We start from the raw sequence: 21,018 nt of genomic DNA on the forward strand, positions 1-21,018 counted from the left end.
AAAAAAAAAAAAAAAAAAAAAAGAAAATATACATAGGTGGCACATTTCTTAAACTGACTGAAAGCATCTATGACAAACCTATAGCTAATATCATCCTGAATGGAGTAAAACTGAAAGCTTCTCCACTTAGAACTGGAACCAGACAAGGATGTCCACTATTCCCAGAATTATTCAACAGTGTGCTGGAAGTTCTAGCCAATGTAATCAGGCAAGAGAAGGGCATTCAAATGGGGGCAAAGGAAGTAATACTCTTCCTCTTTGCCAATGATATGGTCTTATCTTAGAGAATCCCAGATAATCAACCACAAGACTCCTGTAAGTGATCAAGTAATATAGTAACATCTCAAGGTATAAGATCAATGTCCACAAATCAGTAGCCTTTGCATATACCAATAAGAGCCAAGTCAAGAAGCAAGTCAGGATGTAAGTTCCTTCCCAGTAGCTTCAAAGAAAATAAAATACTTAGGAACATACCTAACAAAAGAGGTGAAGGATCTCTTCAAAGAGAATTATGAAACCCTAAGAAAAGAAATAGCAGAAAACATTAAAGAATGGAAGAATATATCATGCTCTTGGCTGGGAAGAATCAAAATTGTCACAACATCTATACTACTCAAAACAATCTACAAATTCAATGCAATCCCCATTAAAATACCAACATCATACTTTGAAGAGCTAGAAAAAATAGTTATTATGGAACCATAAAAAAACCTGTATAGACACGGCAATTCTTTTTTTTCCTTTTGAGACAGAGCCTCAAGCTGTTCCCCCTGGGTAGAGTGTGGTGCCATCACAGCTCATAGCAACCTCCAACTCCTGGGCTCAAGTGAGTCTCCTGCCTCAGCCTCCCAAGTAGCTGGGACCACAGGTACCTGCCACAACACCCGGCTACTTTTTGGTTGCAGCCATCGTCGTTTGGCGGGCCCAGGCTAAATTCGAACCCACCACCTTAGGTGTATGCGGCTGGCACCTTAGCCACTTGAGCCATAGGTGCCAAGCCTTGATCTTTGATAAGCCAATCAAAAGTATACACTGGGGAAAAGAATCTCTATTCAACAAAGGGTCCTGGGACTGGACTCACAACTTTCACCACTTACAAAAACTGACTAAAAATTGATAAATTATAAACTTTTACCACTTACAAAAACTGACAAATTGACAAATTATAAACTTTTACCACTTACAAAAACTGACTAAAAATTGACAAAACATTTAAATAAAAGACATGAAATGATAAAAATTAGACCTAGAAGAAAATATGGGAAAAACTCTTCCGGGTGTCAAACTGGGGAAAGATTTTTTTTTTTTTTTTTGAGACAGAGCCTCAAGCTGTCCCCCTGGGTAGAGTGCTATGGCATTACAGCTCACAGCAACCTCCAACTCCTGGGCTCAAGCGAGTCTCCTGCCTCTGCCTCCCAAGTAGCTGGGACCACAGGCGCCCGCCACAACGCCCGGCTATTTTTTGGTTGCAGCCGTCATTGTTGTTTGGCAGGTCCGGGCTGGGCATTCGAACCTGCCACCTTAGGTGTACGTGGCTGGCGCCTTAGCCGGTTGAGCTATAGGCGCCGAGCCGGGAAAGATTTTATGAAGAAAACTTGAGTGGCAAGTGCAACAACAACAAAAGTAAACAAATGGGACTTAATTCAACACAAAAGCTTTGAACACACTTAAAGCAAATATACAGAATGGGAAAAGATATTGTGTGCTACAAATCTGACAATGGATTGGTAACCAGAATCAACAGAGAACTCAAATTAACCAACAAAAAAAAAGTGCAAACAATCCCATCTATCACTGGGCAAGAGACATGAACAGAACCTTCTCTGAAGATAAATATCTAACAAACATGAAAAAATGCTCATTGTCCCTCATTATCAGAGAAATGCAAATCGAAACTAACCTAAAATATCATGTAGCCCCAGTAAGAATAGCCAACATCACTAAGTCACAATGTTTCAGATGCTTGCAAGGATGTGAAGAGAAGTAAACACTTTTCCACTGTTAGTGGGACTGCAAATTAATACAGCCTCTTTTAAAGGAAGTATGGAGAATCCTCAAAGAACTCAAATTAGACCACCTATTTGATCTTGCAATCTCAGGCATCTACCCAGAAGAAATCATTTTATCATAAGGACATTTGCACTAGATTGTTGATTGCAGTTCAATTCACAATCGTCAAAATGTGGAAACAACCTAAATGCCCACCAACCCAAAAATGGCTAACAAACTATGGTGTATGTATATCATGGAATACTATTGAGCCATAAAAAGATGGAGACTTTACATCTTGTGTATTCACCTATATGGAGTTGGAACACATTCTTGTTAGTAAAGTATCAAAAGAATGGAAAAGCAATACTCAATACTAACATGAAGCCAGTAGACAATCTAATACACATACACGTAAGTGAAAAACTCAATTCAATTCAAGCTGAGAGGAGGGAAGAGTAAGAGAAGGGGAAGAAGGGAGACAGGAGGAGGACTGGTGTGTTCCCATTTAATGGGCACAATGTAAGAGTGTATGGCACACTTGTTGGGTGGAGGACACAACTACAAGAGAGCCTCTACCTAACAAATACAAACTTTATAATCTAGTTGTTTCTACCCTCGTGTTAACCTGAAAGGAAAAAAAATCATTATAGCATCATTATTCAAATAGCCCCAAACTGAAAGCTATTTATATTTCCATCAAAAATAGAAAAAGCTAATAAATTATGTAATTTCAATGAATTACTTGCAACAACGAAAGTAAAAGAATATTGTTTCATTAAACACCATAGCTCAATCTCACAAACATCATGTTGAAGGAAGCCATAAATTCTTCTATAAATTTCAAAAACACACAGAAGTAACACATCAGAAGAGTGTCTTCCTTTGGGAAGAAGGGAGGGTAATGTGTAGAGAATATACAGGAGAGCCCTGCCTAGGGTGTTGCTGTTTCATCTTCAGCTGGGTGGTAGATTCCACAGCTGGGGCCCTTCATGGCAATTCAGTGAAATTACATTCATGATTTGCCTATGTTTGTTTGTCTTAACTTGTTAAGTACCAAAGGGGAAGGGAATAAAACAACTGTCAGTGATGTGAATAAAGATGTTGATAATGTGTATTTATCATAAAATATAAAATCACTGATTATAATACAGTTACTATCAAAATAGCAAGTCTCCACAAAATAAAAATGACAGACTATAAAGGGGATTTTCAGTACAGATTTTATATGGAAATATTAAATATAAAATAAGTTTTCTCTTCATGATGCCTTTTCTACCTATGACTTGGAGTTTTAGAGTTAGTTTTTGTTAATATTTAATTTGAATAAAATCAGATTTAACAGGAAAAATGCTGAGATTTAAGTCATTGATTTCTGAAATTAACCTTCTTTTAACACATAGAAAAGATGGTAGAATTCTCAGAACAAGACAAATCAAGTATCAATAGAGTTTAGAGTTAAACATGAAGTCACTACTTACCAGTGCTTTAGCACAATTTAATTTGCCATTTTACTTGTGTCATTCCTTTTTAAAGAACACTAGTAGCTAACAAATATATTCTAAGTAGTTTTTTCAAAATGGATTATTCCATAACCAAGACAGTAAGAGAGTAGGGAAAAGAAAAGACATGTTGAAAGTCAGGAATAACAAGATAAATTAATCTTCAGGAATGAGAAAAGGATCTTTACTCTCTGTCAAATACAATCATGTTATTAATTTTTCTGTTATGTAGGAGTAACAGCCAAAAGAAAGATAAGCTAGGTAAAAATCTCACTAATTAGAATTTGAATTTTCATTAATTTTAAGAAGATAAAACATTGTGGATCTATGACTTGTTCTGTAAACATGTGATTAAAAGTTTTAAAAGTCACTGAAAACTATTTGTACAAGCATATTCTGTATCTTTTAAGATGATTTTATGATCTTTAGTTTGAGGAAAAATATGTAAATTTTAAAGTAACTGATAAGAAAGATGAAAAACTTTTTCAGACTTTCTTGTCATATTGCTAGTTCTTCTTTTGAAGACAAAATAAATGAATGCACAGGATTTAAGTGTTTTCTGAATAAACCTGCTATATTAGCGTCCTGAATTATCAGGGTTTTTTCCCCCGTCTTTAGGAAACTAAACTAAAAGGAACAATACCATCTTCTCAGTCTATACCTGTGTAGGGGAATAAAAAAGAAATGCAATGCTAGTATCAACTGAGATTATAATGTACAGTAAGTTACTGCCAATTATTTCCTATTTGCAAAGCCCTAATCATACGTTATAGATGACACTACATAATTTATGAAATTATAAAATTGTGTATATATGAGCCATTATATTCAACATTATATTGCTAATATACATAAAATATAAAGTTTTTCTCAGAATTTAAAAATAATTACTACAACCTTAATCTACTTCCATTATACAAATTTTTATATATACAATATGTACATATCCAACATAAAATAATACATTATGTTCCAGAACGTTATTTCAAGAGTTTCTACTATTTGGAACCTCTATTTCATGAACATTTAAAAATTATATACTGAAAATTGCTACCTCAGCAAAATACATATATATGCGTGTGTATATATATGTGTATTTATATATATATATACACACAAACAGGCATTTCATCCCATTAACCATCATTCAAAACTGAATTGTCTCTGTGGCTGTATCTGCCAACTCCATATATCAGATTTACCTTTTTCAATTTCTTCTTCCTCTGCTCAGAGGAGTCAAAATTTATCTTTCCTTGGACTCTTTCTTATCTTTTAACCTTATAGTATGCAGATCATTTTAAATTAATTGAAAAACACTATATACTCAGTATTAAGGGAGATAGTGCTCAACTATATAATGAAGGGGAAAACAGCAAACCAGACATATACAAAGTCCCTTGGCTTTACAAGTCTTGCTTTTAATCATGGATCAAAACTTATATAACAGTAAATAAAAGTCATATAAAAGTTACTAAGGTATTAAGTAATGTTATTAAATCATTTTGAGTTACTATGTCCAATAGAAGCAAGTGATAAGTAGATGAGAAGCAGAATATTCCAAGTATTCCAAGTAGAGTGAGCATCACTAAGAAAGGCACACAACTATCAGTGAGCATGGTAAAGTCAGCAGGTGTATGTCTACAGTTCGGTAAACTGGGGCCAAACAAAAGAACATTCTGAACAGGAGAATGTGGAGTTCAGAGTTCTTGATTATACTACAACAGCAAGCCATCACAGGTTCCTGCACAAGTAAAGACAACAAAAAAGTATAGTTCAACATCTCTGAGCTGATAAATTACAAGGCTTAACTACATATTGAGGTGTTTTGAATATAATCAGGGAGAAAAATGACAATACCAAGAAACAGGGGACCAGGAAACAGATGCAAACTTTGCCCATTTGAAATTCTATCTAGCATCTGGATGGGAGAAAAGACCCCATCATCTGCCACATGACACATATGCCACCAGTTGGCAAGGCTGACATTGGAGTAAACTTAAAATTCCCAAATCTTCCTTTTAAATAAGGTATGTTCACCAGCCCTTTCTATCCTAGAATCATTCATTTAGGATTCAGCAAGGTGTCCCAAATTCCACACTATACTGTAATGGTCTGATGTATGAACACTGAGGACTGGTAAAGACAAAATTATCTCTGAAAAATAGGTAAAAGTATGGACCAAAAGCCTATCTCATTGTATTTTAACTTTTAGGAGAATAACATGTTATTAATATTCCACAATTCCATATCAGATGGAATTATCACTGTTATCAGATGTTTAACACTGAATGAAGGCCAGTTTTTCACTGGAATCATGTAGTTATGAAGAATAGCAGTTCAAAGCACAGCCTTTTAGCTAACCAGGATCTTGGGCCAATTATTTAATCTACTGAAACCTATTTCTTTGCTGCTTTAAAAAGTTAAAAAATGTCAACGTTGAAATAACTAAAAGAATTATGAAAAGTTATCTCGTATAAAGGCATTTAGCACAATATCTAACATACAGTTAAAGTACTCAGTCCTAACCATTATTATTACTAGTATTTATTATTACGTATGATAGGAAACTCTCGTGTCTTCAGTTTTTTTCTGTAAATTATTCTTCTTCAAAATTTACATGGAACTTAATACATAAAAAGCACTGTTCTGAGCCCTTCACAATTTCAACTCATTTAATACATATAATTTACCCTATGAAATAAATACTGTTATCATCACTCCTATTTTACAGGTAAGGAAACTGAAGAGCTAAGTTTAGTAACTTTTCAAAGTAATGAAGCTGGATGATGAACCCAGGAAATCTGGCTCCAAATGTCATGCTCTTTTATTCTGTGTTGCCTACGTGATACATTAAATTTAAAGTACTGAGTTTCCTTTTGCTGAAATTCTTTCTTGGGATGCAAAATTCCAGATTAGGTCAGGTCATCCAATCATGTTTCATAACATTTCTCAGAACCGTAACTGAACAGCAGTCTACCTCCATCCACTGTACAATCTATTACAGCTAAGATAGCAAATGTCCTATTCACTACATGATCTTTAGGACTTTATACAAGGCACATGTTCAGTAAGTATTTGTTGAAGGCAAGGCATATATTTTAACAATATTTAACAATCAGTCATGTGCCAGTTAATAAAGTGAAAATGAGAAAAGTCCAAAGGAATGAATAGTAAGCAAACAGGATATTGAAATGACAAGAATAAGGATGCCCAAACCAAATTTTCTGAAATCACTTTGGAAAAGGTAAAATTTTCAGAGGATTTCAAAATGGCAAGGCATTATGTGCAAAATGGTGTTAGGGAAGGTAATTCTGATAGGACGTAATTATAATAGCCTAGTCGAGACTCTTTCCTCCCCCCATACATTTATTTAGCAAATACAACCAGATTTAAAATAAATTTTTAAAAAATTAAAGTATTTGTACTTATTTCTTACTGAAGGATAGAGTTTAAAGGCTTAGAAGGTTCGAGGTTATATTAAGTCATAGTCTATCTTACATTAAGTCATAGTCTATCTTCCCCAAAACCTTCTTCTATTAGACTCAAATCCATTTCCTACTGCTTCAAAGATACATTTTAAAGTCTTCCTTCCATATGCCAGCACTTGAAACATTTGAAGACAAACAATCATAGCCCCCCTGTAAATAACAGTATTTACAGACTAAATAGCCCCCAAATTTTCAGTTGTTCACTATCCTAAATCATATGATGGCGTTTTCAGGCTCTCTCCAGTTGTCGAGGTTGAATTAAACTGTGGTGCCCAAAAGCAAATAAAACATTCCAAATACAGACTGAGCAAAATAAAATTATTTGGTCTTAATACTATATAACTTTCCTATCTTTGCCTTGAATTATATTAATGTAAGAATCTCTGGAGTAGAATGATTCTTATTCTGGTTTTGACAAAATACAAGTTTTTACTCTCAGCTGCCTAATCTTCATTCATATATAAAGGAATACATATGATATAGATATACAGCTTACATAATTAGGAAAAAGACATGTGCTCACCCACTCAGGTTTAGAAATACAAAGTTATCAATATAGCTAACATAATTAAAAAACACAAAGACATATACTCACCCACTCAGGTTTAGAAATAGAAAATTTTAAGTGTTAATCATTCCCTGGATTTTAAGGTTTTACAATATATTGATATATCCCTAAACAATATAATGTTTAGTTTTGCTTAGATTTATTTAGCTAATCATAATTCCCCATTGCCTCAATTTTTTCCATTTAAAACTGCGTTCCTTTATATTTGATAGATTTTTAATAAGCCACTTCAAATCTTCTGTGGAATAAGGCAGGGGTGACAGTGAGTAATCCATTCAAAAAGGACAGAAAAAACATAGAGGCCAGATTACTATTCTACCCGCATGGGTGCACTACATCAACATCCTCACTCCCCAGTAAGAAACTGGGCTGAGAGAAATTCTTTCAGTCTTTTCCTAAGATAGGTGCTGTAACAAATTAAAGTGCAAATTCCCTGAATCAATATACTATATATTTTAAAAGCCTCCTGGAAAAAATAAAAATAAGCAATGTTTGTTTGGGCAGTGCCTGTGGCTCAGTGTGTAGGACACTGGCCCCATATACCAATGGTGGTGGGTTCAAACCTGGCCCCAGCCAAACTGCAACAACAAAACAAAAATAAAACTCTTTTCCACAGTGTCATAATAGCTCATCTGGAACCTTATAAATTATGTGCCCAAAATAATCCAATACTCTCATAAATCCATGGCTACAGACTTTGTTACCCTTAGACTAAAAATTAACAGGGCAGCAGCAGAATAAAAAGCCACCCACACATATGGCACATATGCTGTAAAGTTCATGGGTAATCTGGACAGTAAACAAGCAGACTGGAATATGGACTGCTGAAAAGAATGTTAACATGAAAAAAATTAGTTAATGGGCTTACATTCTTATGACAATCCACATTCAAAACAGGATTTAACTAAAATATAAAAAGATGAAAAGTATCTCTATCAATAACATCTTCAGAAAACATAATGAAGGACAAGCAACATGTGCAATAGAAAAAATAAAGTCTCTTGGCTCGGCGCCTGTGGCTCAAGTGGCTAAGGCACCAGCCACATACACCTAAGGTGGCGGGTTCGAATCCAGCCTGGGCCCACCAAAACAACAATCATGGCTGCAACCAAAAAATAGCTGGGCATTGTGGCGGGTGCCTGTGGTCCCAGCTACTTGGGAGGCTGAGGCAGGAGACTCGCTTGAGCCCAGGAGTTGGAGGTTGCTGTGAGCTGTGATGCCACAGCACTCTACCCAGGGGGACAGCTTGAGGCTCCGTCTCAAAAAGAAAAAAAAAAGAAAAAATAAAGTCGCAATCAACATACGTAACCATTCTATAAAACAAGCTGAAGTTTCCTATCGTGGTTTACATATCTATTTATTCAAATGTCAATACCTTCAATCAATTTGTATGTAGAAATCAAGTCAAACTGTTAAAACACACAAGAATGGTTCTAGAGTACACTCGTCAAATTATCAGGTAATATAATTATAACAGGGTAATATTTCCTAATGACTGCACCCCTCTATACTTTTTAACCTAAACTTATAGACAGAAATACAGTAGAAATCATTATACTAGCAATGTGGTGTGAAGATCACATTTACTAAACCAAAACGATGCAGAAACAAATTCAGTTACCCAAATGATTTGCTTAAAAAATCAACTATGAAAATGAAAATCCATATACAAGTCATTTTTCAGGTTATTTTTATGATTGAAATTTCACTTTTGCTACAAGTAACAAGTAACTCCCCACATGTGATCAACAGATATTTAACCACATATTATGACTTTAAGGGCCAAGAAAAACGAAGTAGTTATTAACATGCCAGTGATTTAAAGTACCTAATTAGTTAGGGGTACTAAAGTTCTTAATTTTGTTTTTGTCTATTTTGAATCCTCCCAGGAAAGTGTATCATTCTTGGAATAAGATACCGTCAGGTCTTTCTAGAGTATACATTGCTCTAAGATAGGAGGAACTGCTCTAGGATTTGCTATATTTAGCTTATTTAGCTCTAATATATCAGATATTGACCAGTAAGTGTATGTTTGATTTTAACCAATAGGCCTAGAAGCAACTGTTACTAAGTAACATTAAAGAAGTTAAATGCACAAAATAAATTCACAGTGAAACCATTATTCTAAAACATCTTCTGTCTCCTCATTCACTAGTCCATTCACTTTAACTGCACTGCTATAGTGTAAATAATTATTGTCTACTAAATGTTAACTAGGAAGCAGAGATGGGGCATGATAGGCTAAAGACCAACTACATCTTCTCATAGAGATTTTCCTAATACTAACCCCTCCCAGAAGATGAAGAGATCCTAAAAATCAATATAACATTAAAAGTACTTTTAAAGGCTCGGCGCCTATAGCTCAACCGGCTAAGGCGCCAGCCACGTACACCTAAGGTGGCAGGTTCGAATCCCCAGCCCGGACCCGCCAAACAACAATGACGGCTGCAACCAAAAAAATAGCTGGGCGCTGTGGCGGGCGCCTGTGGTCCCAGCTACTTGGGAGGCGGAGGCAGGAGACTCGCTTGAGCCCAGGAGTTGGAGGTTGCTGTGAGCTGTAATGCCACAGCACTCTACCCAGGGGGACAGCTTGAGGCTCTGTCTCAAAAAAAAAAAAAAAAGTACTTTTAAAGTCACATTTTAAAATGTACTTAAGCCACCTTGTGGCTAAATTTTGAATTGCTGTTGACATCTAAGAATGCAAAATTTATTATGGCATATGATATAAACAGAAAACTTAAAACCATTTTTTAAAAGTCTGAATGAAATACTAAGTTAGACATTTATTGATAGAGCAGTAGATCCTGTTAAAACTAATATATTTGAACAAGTATTTTAGGAATGTATTCAACCAAAGATACTAAGAAATTATAGGGTAAAGGCTTGAGAATGATTAAATTTATAAAGTAAATAAAATCATAATAATTTAATGATAAATTAACTGATTAGTTTAATCAGTTAATCAATGTAACTATGAAACAAATAATGGCCACATGATTATTTTTTAATGCATATTGTTTATTTTCCTAAATCCTCCATTACAAACAGAAAACTAGTTTCCAAAGTTTTAAGTAATTAATTTGTTTGCTAAAATCTTTGTTTTGACTATAGTAATTTTCAAATTTAATTAAGAAAATAACCAAAAAGCAATTACTTGTCATCATGCAAAAGATGAGCTGACTAACCAAATCTTTTATTTTTTATCCAGTTATTGTGCGGTAAAGTAGACAGACATAACCTTTGAATTCTATAAAGGGATATTAAACTGATGAAGGGTTTAATTCTTAAAAAAGCAGCTCTTCTTTTTAAACTATTTGAACTCAACTATGTATCCTGGCAGACATACAATGCTTTAAAATATTTTTTTTGGCCCTATATGAGTTTTTTTTTAATCTTATATACTTTTTTAAAATCTTATATACTTTTTTTTTAAACAAAACCATAAATTTCTGAGATGAAAGAGTTCTTAGAGCTCACCAAATAAAATCCTGATATTTTAGAGGTGAAGGCTTTGAGGTCCAAAGATTAGATGATTCGTTTGCCATTCCAAGGTCACACAGTTTGCTGATGGCTGAGATTACAGGATTCTTGTACTTTTATTCTAGTGCTCCTTATTATGCTGCTTCTCTCACAATACTAACTCTACAGTAATATTTATGGTTCATTAATACAAGTGTGAGTAACATGAGAATTATGAACAATACTAGATGATCATTTTAAAGGTCTTGCAAAAGTAATAGTAAATTTCAAGAGGAACACATACATCTTTATGAAGACTGGGCCCTCTCAAGAGGGTCAAAGACACATAGTTGAGTTAATGGAATTTTGGTCTCACCATTTGATCATATGAAAACAAATACATTTGTAAATTGTTGATGCTGATGCCTATTTCTCATTTAACTAGATAAATTTTAAAGGAAATCCAGCAAATTACTTTTGTTCTTTAAATTATTAGTTTGAAATAGTATCATCAAACTTAACAGCTATAATTAAAACTGGAAAGTATACCTGTCTGAAAGTATTATTATTCATTATTCTTCTATTTATAATTCCATTATAATATGATATAATCATTTTATATTTAGCTTAAGTGTCTACCAAAATCATTTCTTAAATTAAAAAAGAAAAAAACCTGGAGAAAGTTTCTCTTTTATATCCATTGAAGCAACTTATTGGTAATTTTTTTTAATTGAAATTCTTTTTTATTTTTGCATTTCTGCCCATCAATCTGGAAATAACGATAACTCACAAGGAAAAAAGTACCAATTATTTTTCAGACTAAAACTTCTCAAAATAGCATGCCTTTACCCTGCTGCCTATTTCATAACTTCCAACAAAATTAAAGATAGTAACAGAAATCAAAACCAAATTTAAAGGATAGCAAACATAATGACTAACATGATTACTACTTAAATATATACTAAATACCACTCAATGACTTGAAAACAATAAAAGATTCTAATGATGTATATCATTTCAAAATCAAGTAAGAGATGGTCAGCCACAAAATTAGTACTGCAGAAAAGTACATGGACATTGAAAAATGAATATTCACACATTATATGGTCCACACAAATAGATTTCCCTAGGAAAAAATTATTTGCTCAGTAAAAGTAAATCCAATGCAGTTTTATTACAAAAAAAAAAATCTGCAAAGCAAGACTAATAAAATTTCAAGTGAAATCTACATCTTTTCAGTATCTCTAACTCTTCTAAAATCTGACTGAAATCACCAAAGCAAACATTATGCAGAACATCTTGCCATTAAGCCAATACTACACTGTTTTTCCAAGAGGAGTGCGCTTGTATTCTGTCCCTCTCAGCCCACAAACTCTCCTGAAGGTTTACAACTCAGATCAAGTAGGATGTATAAACCCTTTCCTCAAACTTCCAAAATAAGCTAAGAACAGAATTTGAGTATTTGCCGTGTTCACTAGGCTCTGACTCCTTGGGAGAAAAGCGATGGTTCATTTATCTTTAGCTCCAGAATACTTAGGAAAGTATACTTAGTATGTAAGAAGCTTTCAGAAAAAGATCTGTTCTTTAATAAAATTTATTAGAGCCAGAACAGTAGTACACAAATGAGATGAAATTAAATCAATGGCACATGCTAGTCTGTGACACAGAGGCTCTTCATCCCTGTTTTTAAAAACTTTAGGTGGTGATACAAGTAAGAATAAAATACCACTTGTATCAGAGAATATTAAGCAAACATAAAAACAAGGTAACAGATACCTTCCCTGTAATTATTTGTTGATAAATTATTTAGCAAGGTGAATTATCAATACAAAAGAGACTATTAACTTCCTTCTAACACCAAGTATTTTCCAGGACTTTCTACTTCAAAAATGTAACTTCTCCAGAATTTTCCTTTCTCCTTGATTTTACTTATTCCACCTTTACATGGCAAAGAGTCCTCCAGAAAAAAGCAGTGGCAATATGGGGAGGCCCAGATTCAAAATAGTTAAACTTTTAGGAAAAGTAGGATTATTAATCCTGATAGTCTAATCCATTGCTGAAAAGATAACAACTATGAACTAAAAAAGACTAATTTAATAAAAAGTGCTACAGAATGGCAAAAGATGTCTCTATATTCCAAATATTTAGTATAAAACCTATTTTAATTCCCAAGTAAAAAGTAAATAACTGTTTATGTCACGTATTAGTAATCAAAAATCATCAAGGTTAAGATAATAATGTCTGAAGTAGCATCAAACTGAAAGGGTTATAATAAGGATACAGAGGCAATTTTTTTTTTAATTCCTAACCCCAAAGAAAATTTCTTTTAATAGTAGTTAATGCACTATCTAGGAAATTAGATTTCTTGAATAGAACAAAAGATGATTTACTATCTAAGGATCTCCAATTAACAACTTCTTAAGACCTCAGAAAAATTCATTTAAGCACGAAAATATTCAGAAGGGTACCAACACCACACCACTACCAACAAGTGATCCAAACCTTGAGCCTCAAAACCCTACATTTACCTAAAGGAAGATATACCTAAAAAAAGGCATCAACCCTTGAAAGCCCACAGGCTCCAATACCAATAGAGGAAAAATCGTGAGCCAGAAAATTGCTGTAGCAATACTCAATCTATTCGTAACTTGCCATGTGGCAACATGGAACTGCCTGTCCCTACTTTAATGACCTCTGAAGGTCTGACATTTGTTTTCTGATCTAAGTTCCCTAGACCCCTGATATCTGGCTCTTCTGCTTCCCTGAATTCCTTTCTCCTCAGTTCCCTAACCGTGTTTACTACCTGAAACGCAACAACTTTCACTTATATTTCTAGTTAAGTACCATAATGGTGTTTGTATTACTGTCCACAGACAAGTCCTTAGTCCTTGCATACTGCACTCAAATAGGCACTAGGGTTTAATCTAAGGTTTGTTTACATTTGCTTACATTTTATTAGCTCTTCTCTCTCATGGTGAATATAGCCTGAGGAAATACATAGAACACAAATTGTTCAACTTTTTGTTAAAATCAGCATTGATACAAAGTTAATAAAATCTGAAATAGATGACTAAGGCAAACCCCATGTGCCCTCTAAGGATTTCATTTATTGAAGCTAATTTTACCACTAATTAATCATAATCAAGTTGAGAATACTTTACCTGATCAGGGGTTTTCTGAGGAAATTTTAAGTCACTACTAACTAGTTAACCATAGCCCTTGGATGCAAGTAAAATGCATCCAAATAAGGGAATTAAAAGTGGATGAAAAACTTCTGGTTCCATATAGAATCTGATCTTCCTTAGATCAGAAGGAATAACCAGATGGGCAAACCATTCCTACATAAAAATCAGCCATAAAATAGACTGAGATGACTATGTTACAAGAATTTTAGAAGTTTAAATTAAATTTGTAAGGGATGACTTGGAATGGAAATAAAAAATGTTTCCGTATTACCTTGGTACATCAGGATCAAGTATCCTGGGAAAACCTCTCTCAGCAACTAGTTACATACATCCTACATAAAAAGAACTTTTTAACCTATTTTTCTCAAAAAACCCTGATTTAAATTATTTTCTATCCACCTAATTTTATCTTTAACTTAACCTGTCTTTATTAAAAGAAAAATAAAAGGTTGCTAGTTCATGCATCAATCGAAATCATACCTAAGAATTAGATTGTTATTGTTACATTCCAAATTATTGCCAAACTAATAATGGAGCACACTACTGAAAGGACTCTTTGATGGGAATCCTACATTTAGCATTAAAATTTTGATGGGATCTCCAAGTTAGAATCTCCTAAAAATATTCATAGTACTATGATTGTGCCTGTGGTAGATAAGGAAGTCCGTACAACGTTTAAAAATTACTCTCCCTTTTGAAAATGGTTTTCCCTCAAGTTTAGCCTATCAATTTTAAATATATAGAAGCTTTAGAACCATGGTTCTGCAACCATATGAAAAATCAATTATAAGCTAAGAGTCTGACAATTATAATCCTCAATAGGCGATCTTTCCCTTAAATTGCTGACTCTCAAGAAACCAATAACCTAATAAATATTATTTGGGGTAGAACATAATCAACTAAAATCTACAGGTGGACTAAAAAATGAGACAAATTGGTATGGTGGAAAGACTAACATAACAATAAAAACAGGAAGTAGAAATAAACCAGAGTGATATTAAGTCTCTTCATTTACAATATCAAGTATCTGGTTAGCTTATTTTTACATTCCCAAAGCCTTTTTAATTATTCCTCAAATGTTTTTGAGAAAACTAATATTTTTAAAAGCATGAAATTAAAGAAAATAGTCACAAACACCTCTTAATAATGCTCTTTGTCTTTCATGAATCATAATGACAAATTTCCAGATTGGTGAGCATAAGGCTGCGTCTACACATGACCCATCTGAAACAGCTGATTTTCCCTACTCCTGACCCACCCCCACCCCAAAGATCATTGTATAGACTTCACCAAAAATGCTGGGACACTCTTATGAACTGGCTTAATTAAGAAATCCTACCCCTATATATAAAAAATTTTATTTCAAATGAGATGAGTCATTATAAAAACAATAAATTAATGCTATAGGGTCACGAACTCCACAGTAAAACAAAACCAAATTTTCTCCTATGTAAGTAATAAAAAGTTAAATGTAGGACAATTACACAGGAGGTAAGGTTCAACAAAGTTTATCATGAATTTGCAAAATTGAAGTAAAATTAATGTTAAGTACCACTAATGTTGAGTTCAAAGTTAATTAATTTCTAAATCATCTCTAATAATATTTCCTAACTTGACATTCTAGGGTATTATTTAAAGTGTATTTAAACTTACCCAAATGAAGTAATGTAAACTGGGCTGCCAGTTCCTTTGCATCTTCTAATGTAGTACAGAGTTTGTCTGGCATGAAGTAACTCTGGGATCCATTTGCAATAGCAGGAATAACTATTTTATATACCAAGAGTACTTTTCCATCTTGACTTGTTGTAGAATATAAATAATATTCTGGGGGTGCCCAATTATTTTTGTTGCAGTAATAATCCAAATGCATTACTGCAGAATTAAAATGATTGGATTTTAAAGAATACATACTAATTGGAGTAAGCTTTGTTCCAGGAAAAAAAGGATAAGTGCATCTTTCAACTTCAGGGGGGCTTGGGCTATGCTGACCATTGAGACGAGCAGGAAGAGTTGGTGGCTTCCCTAGAGTTTTTGGGTGGCTCTCTTCTTTGTTAGCAAACACGATCAGGTTTTCAGAATTGGGGCTAATTTGACCATTAAGATGCTGTCTCCAAGTGTTTTCTTTATTTACTGGTTTTGCCAATGTTACCTCAATACTTGCTCCATCAATGCATTTTCCATTCATAACAGACATAGCAGCTACTGCATCCTCTCGGTTGAAAAAGTGAACAAAAGCATAATCTCTGAGTTTCTTTACTCGTTCAACTGCACCAGGCTTAAATTTATTGAATTCTGCTTTAATTGTTTCCTCTGTAGTTGAGATCATTAAATTTCTTACATAGAGAACTTTAACTCTCTGCATGGTTTCTTCATCAACCTCTTTTTCTGGATCTGCCCAATCTACCTGAATGGTGTGGCCCCATAGTTGGAACGTTCCTGTAAAAAAATAATTAATTTGAACAGAATTAAAATAACAAAAGTTAAAAATGTCCACTAAAACAGTTTCTCCAGAGAAACAGAAATTCAAATACACATTAGTGTTTTGGTTAATCATTTGTTTCCTATTCACACAAAAGATTTTACTAAAGCATCATTAGAATTTATGGTGGAATATAAAGATCAATAGAACAAGTACACTTCAAAGACAGACCTTTATTAGAATTAAGTATTGCTGTTTTTTAATACCTCAATTAAAGGGTATACATTCAGTGTATCAGTTAATTATCATAAATATGACATTATAGGAAAAATTTCTTGTCCTTTAGAATCATTTGATGTATTTTGCTTCTTTACTCAGCTCTTTATTCTTCAACTGGCAATAATATTTTAGTAATATTAATCTATAATACAATGTACTGTCATTTTTCTATATTTATAATTAAAGATAATATGGGCAAAATGACCTTTAAGAATCACTTTACCTGGAATTAGTTTCCTCCTTGCCATAGCAGCAGCTCTGTGAGATTCATATTCAACAAATGCAAAACCACGATTTTTGGTCTTATCAGTTGCACTTGGATAAACAATTACGTCTACAACTCCTTCTGTAACTTTCTTCATTTCATCCAAAATTTCTTCTTTCTTTTTTTCCTTGGGAATAGCTCCAATAAATAATCTACAATTATCCAAGCTTACACACACACCAATAAACTTTCCGGGTCGAATCTCATAATTATTAAGAATTCTGATGGCTAGCTGGGCTTCTTCCTTTGTAGTATACATCACAAAAGCATAACCTCTATTTTCACCACTAAATTCCATCATAAGTCGAAATTCATATATCTTCCCAGCTCTTTCAAATACAGGAACTAACTCATCTTCATACATATCACGAGGTATTTTTCCTACAAAAACTTCACAGCCTCTAGGTGGAGGTGGACCTTCCCAACCTAAAAGACAAAAATAAACAAGACATATAAATTCTAACATATATTCACTATTCATTCAATCATTTACCCATTCAATTAATTTGCTCTGAAACTCATATGTGTCATCCACTGTTCTAAGTGCTGAGTGATCAATAGTGACCAAGATAAAGCTCCTTCCCTCATGAAGCTTATATTCAATACCGAAAGGAGACAGTGAATAAGTGATAAATGCTATGAAGAAAATCAAGCCACATAAGGGGTGATGTTCTCAATAGCACAGACCTGAATGAAATGAGAGAAAAAGCCATGAGGATTATCCGGGAGAGGGGCATTCATGAAAAAAGAAAAAGCAAGTTTTCTGTAGGTAGAACAACATACACTATGAAGCCTGTATGGCTAAAGTGCACTTAATGGAGGAAAGTGTTAAGTGATGCAGCCATTGAGAAAACCAGAAGCCAGAATTTAAAGTTAACTAGAGGGTTTTAAACAAAGAGGCTACACTGGCTATTGGCAGATCAAACATTGTCAGCTGTTTGCATTTGGTTTTCTGGTATAAACACCATCCTCTGCTCACTGCTCTTTCAGATTCCTCCCCAAATGATCTCTTTAAAACCTATTCTTTCCCCCACTGCTTTAATCCCAACTTTTTTCTCAACTTCTCCTTAGACCCAGAGCAAGGGAAAAAAAAAAAAAAAAACAAGGGTAAGACATGAACAGCATTTATAATCTATTATTTTCCTCTCACAACAGTAAAAATGACGGATGAGGTCTTAAAAAGCAGTTAAAAGGAGAGAGCTATTATTTGGGACACTTGTGGGGATATACACCCAAACTAAATGACATTAAAAACTTAAAAGAATATAAACAAATCCACACCTGGAGGAGGACCTCCAAATTTCCTTTGCCCATTTTCTTGAACCATGTTGTAACCAGTCTTTTCCATCAAAGCAAGTAACGCTGCTTCATTCTGAGTACCAGTTCGAACTTTACTGCATCCATTTGTTCCATCTATATTTTCTTCATTCATGGTTGCAGTTCCTAAAACAAAGTTTAATAATAGTATTTATGACACAGAGTCCCAGAAATCTATGAAATATTTCTTTGGATTTCAAGGAACCAAGGACAGTTGTGGCTACCATGTTTGGTGATTACCCTTCACTGTCCTCTTCAGCTTCTTCCCCAAAGCTCTTCCCTACAGTGGAAATCAGAAAATTCTTTCAATGTCACTAACCAATGAAGAAGTACCTTTTGATGGCCATGGGGTGTCCAACCTTTTTTCCCCCCTCTACTGTACACTGAAAAAATAAGAGTTGTCTTGGGCCATTCACTAAATACATAAAGACTAAGGAAAGCTGATTAGTCAAAAAAAGGTTAGAACATACTTTTCACAGTATCAGACACCACAGATAAGCAAAAAAGTCCTCACAGAATCAGTAAGTGACCCTTGGACGGCAGGTTGGACACCCCCAAAGCAACAAGGCAGAGGGGCAAAAGAGAAATAGAAAGGAACAAAGAATAGGAAGCCAAAAATAAGTGAAAAGAAGCAAAGAAAAAGGAAAGCAGAAAGAGTAACAAAATACACTGCTGTCAGTGAATACATGATCACTGCCAGTCTACATAATCCAAGCTTTAAAACATTTTATCATACAGGCCAACTGGATTTTTCTGTAACTTAGCCCTGTCAGATACACCATGGTAATACTGCTCAAATCCACCAGAGCTTTACCAGTTATCCAAAATCTAACAGATAGTTGAAATAAGCAAACAGAGCTTCAAATCAGCCCCTGCTGTTCCTACCTACTGGAAGAAGTTACCAGAGAGAACAAGAAGCACAACTACTTATCTGAGCAGAAATGGAAGCTAATTATGATTTTCAAGGTAAGCAATTTAAGAAAAAGATGTCAATGGGCAGAAACTAGGGTGAGGAGATGAGATCTCTGTCAATCACCATATATAATAATGTGTTTTAACATTTAAAAATGAAATTAACATGTACATTAGGGTTTTTCCCTAAAGATCAACATTGTGATTTGTTTCCTAATTTCTTTCATTCATTCATTCATTCATTCATTCATTCATTCAAAGTCTCACTCTGTCATCTTGGCAAGAGTACCCTGGCATCATCATCATAGCTTACAGCAATTTCAAACTTTTGAGCTCAAGTGATCCTCTTGCCTCAGTCTCCTCAGTAGCTGAGCTACAGGCATGCACCATTATGCTAGGCAGTTTTTCTATTTTTAGTAGAGATAGGATCTCACTCTTACTCAGACTGGTCTTGAACTCCTGACCTCAAGTAATCTCCTCACGCACAACCCCCACCATGCTAAGATTGCAATAATCAGTGCTGGGCCTGTTTTGTAATTTTATATCTAATTTAATGTTAACCATGAATAAAATATCACTCTAGTTTTACTATAAATAAAACAAAAAAACTAAAATTCACATTATGGAGAACACACCGGGAAAGCTATTTTGGCTTTCAACAGAAACATCCTAATCATAAATGAAAATAAGTCACTGTAGAACAGCATTTTCAAAAGCATAAAATTTTGAGCCACTGCACCTCTACATCAGATTTCTTAGTTATGTTAATACGAACTTTCACAACTTATTCGATTTCTTCACATCTTCATCTTTTCATTTGAAAATGGAAGTACCAATACAAGTTATCACAAGGTTGCTGTTAAATAAAACAATGTTATATAAAAGACTTTTTGAAATTCCACAAGGATCAAAAACATGATCAATACAGCAAGCTGTGCATCCTGATTTCTAATGGACGCACACCGTTGACACGGCACATTTTTATAAGAAACAGTTTTCATTTTCCCAAAGGTGAAGGCCGGGGTATGATGTGGTAGATACATTCCTAGGGATGAGTATCAGTATCTCTACAATGGATTCGAGAGGATGTGGCCAAACAGTCAAAAGTTCTAAACTGTGAAACTGTCAAACAATTATCTTCATTAATAGTTTAGTATGAGCACCGTGGCTCTGGAGCCAGACTGCCTGCATTCAAATCCTTTCTTTTAACTTACTAGCTATAATTTAGAGTAAATTTTTTTTTTTTTTTTGCAGTTTTTGGCCAAGGCTGGTTTGAACTCACGACCTCCAGCATACAGGGCTGGCGCCCTACTCCTCTGAGCCACAGGCACTGCCCTAGAGTAAATTACTAACACTTAGCTCTTCTGTACTTCAATTTTCTTACCTGAAATATGCAGATAATAATGTAAATGGTGCTTATCTCAGAGTTTTATGAATGAGCTGATATAAAAAAGCCTCTAGCATTCATTTTTTTGGCCTTATTAAAAAAATTACCCATGAATACTAATTTATGCATATAATCAAATCATTTAATATCTGCAAAAACTATAGCTTAGAATGTGGTTATGTAACTGATGTTTAGAGTAAATGGCTTCATATCAAAACTGTGACACCGGCTCGGCGCCTGTGGCTCAA

General features: G+C 34.2%; 1 protein-coding gene across 2 annotated transcripts in view; it reads right to left on the reverse strand.

Moving 5' to 3' along the window:
- Positions 1–21,018, reverse strand: part of RBM46 (RNA binding motif protein 46) — a 58,384-nt gene that overhangs the window by 21,615 nt on the left and 15,751 nt on the right. For both annotated transcript variants that reach the window (XM_003790231.2, XM_012805409.1), the window contains exons 2-4: positions 18,436–18,597; positions 17,113–17,580; positions 15,845–16,627 (exon numbers count right to left, since the gene is read on the reverse strand). In XM_003790231.2, coding sequence (XP_003790279.1) covers positions 15,845–16,627; positions 17,113–17,580; positions 18,436–18,586 — 1,402 coding nt within the window. In that variant the 5' untranslated portion in view covers positions 18,587–18,597. The remainder of the gene's footprint in view (positions 1–15,844; positions 16,628–17,112; positions 17,581–18,435; positions 18,598–21,018) is intronic.

Source organism: Otolemur garnettii, unplaced genomic scaffold, assembly GCF_000181295.1.
Source record: "Otolemur garnettii isolate 467f Iridium unplaced genomic scaffold, OtoGar3 scaffold00041, whole genome shotgun sequence".
Taxonomy (NCBI): Eukaryota; Metazoa; Chordata; class Mammalia; order Primates; family Galagidae; genus Otolemur; species Otolemur garnettii.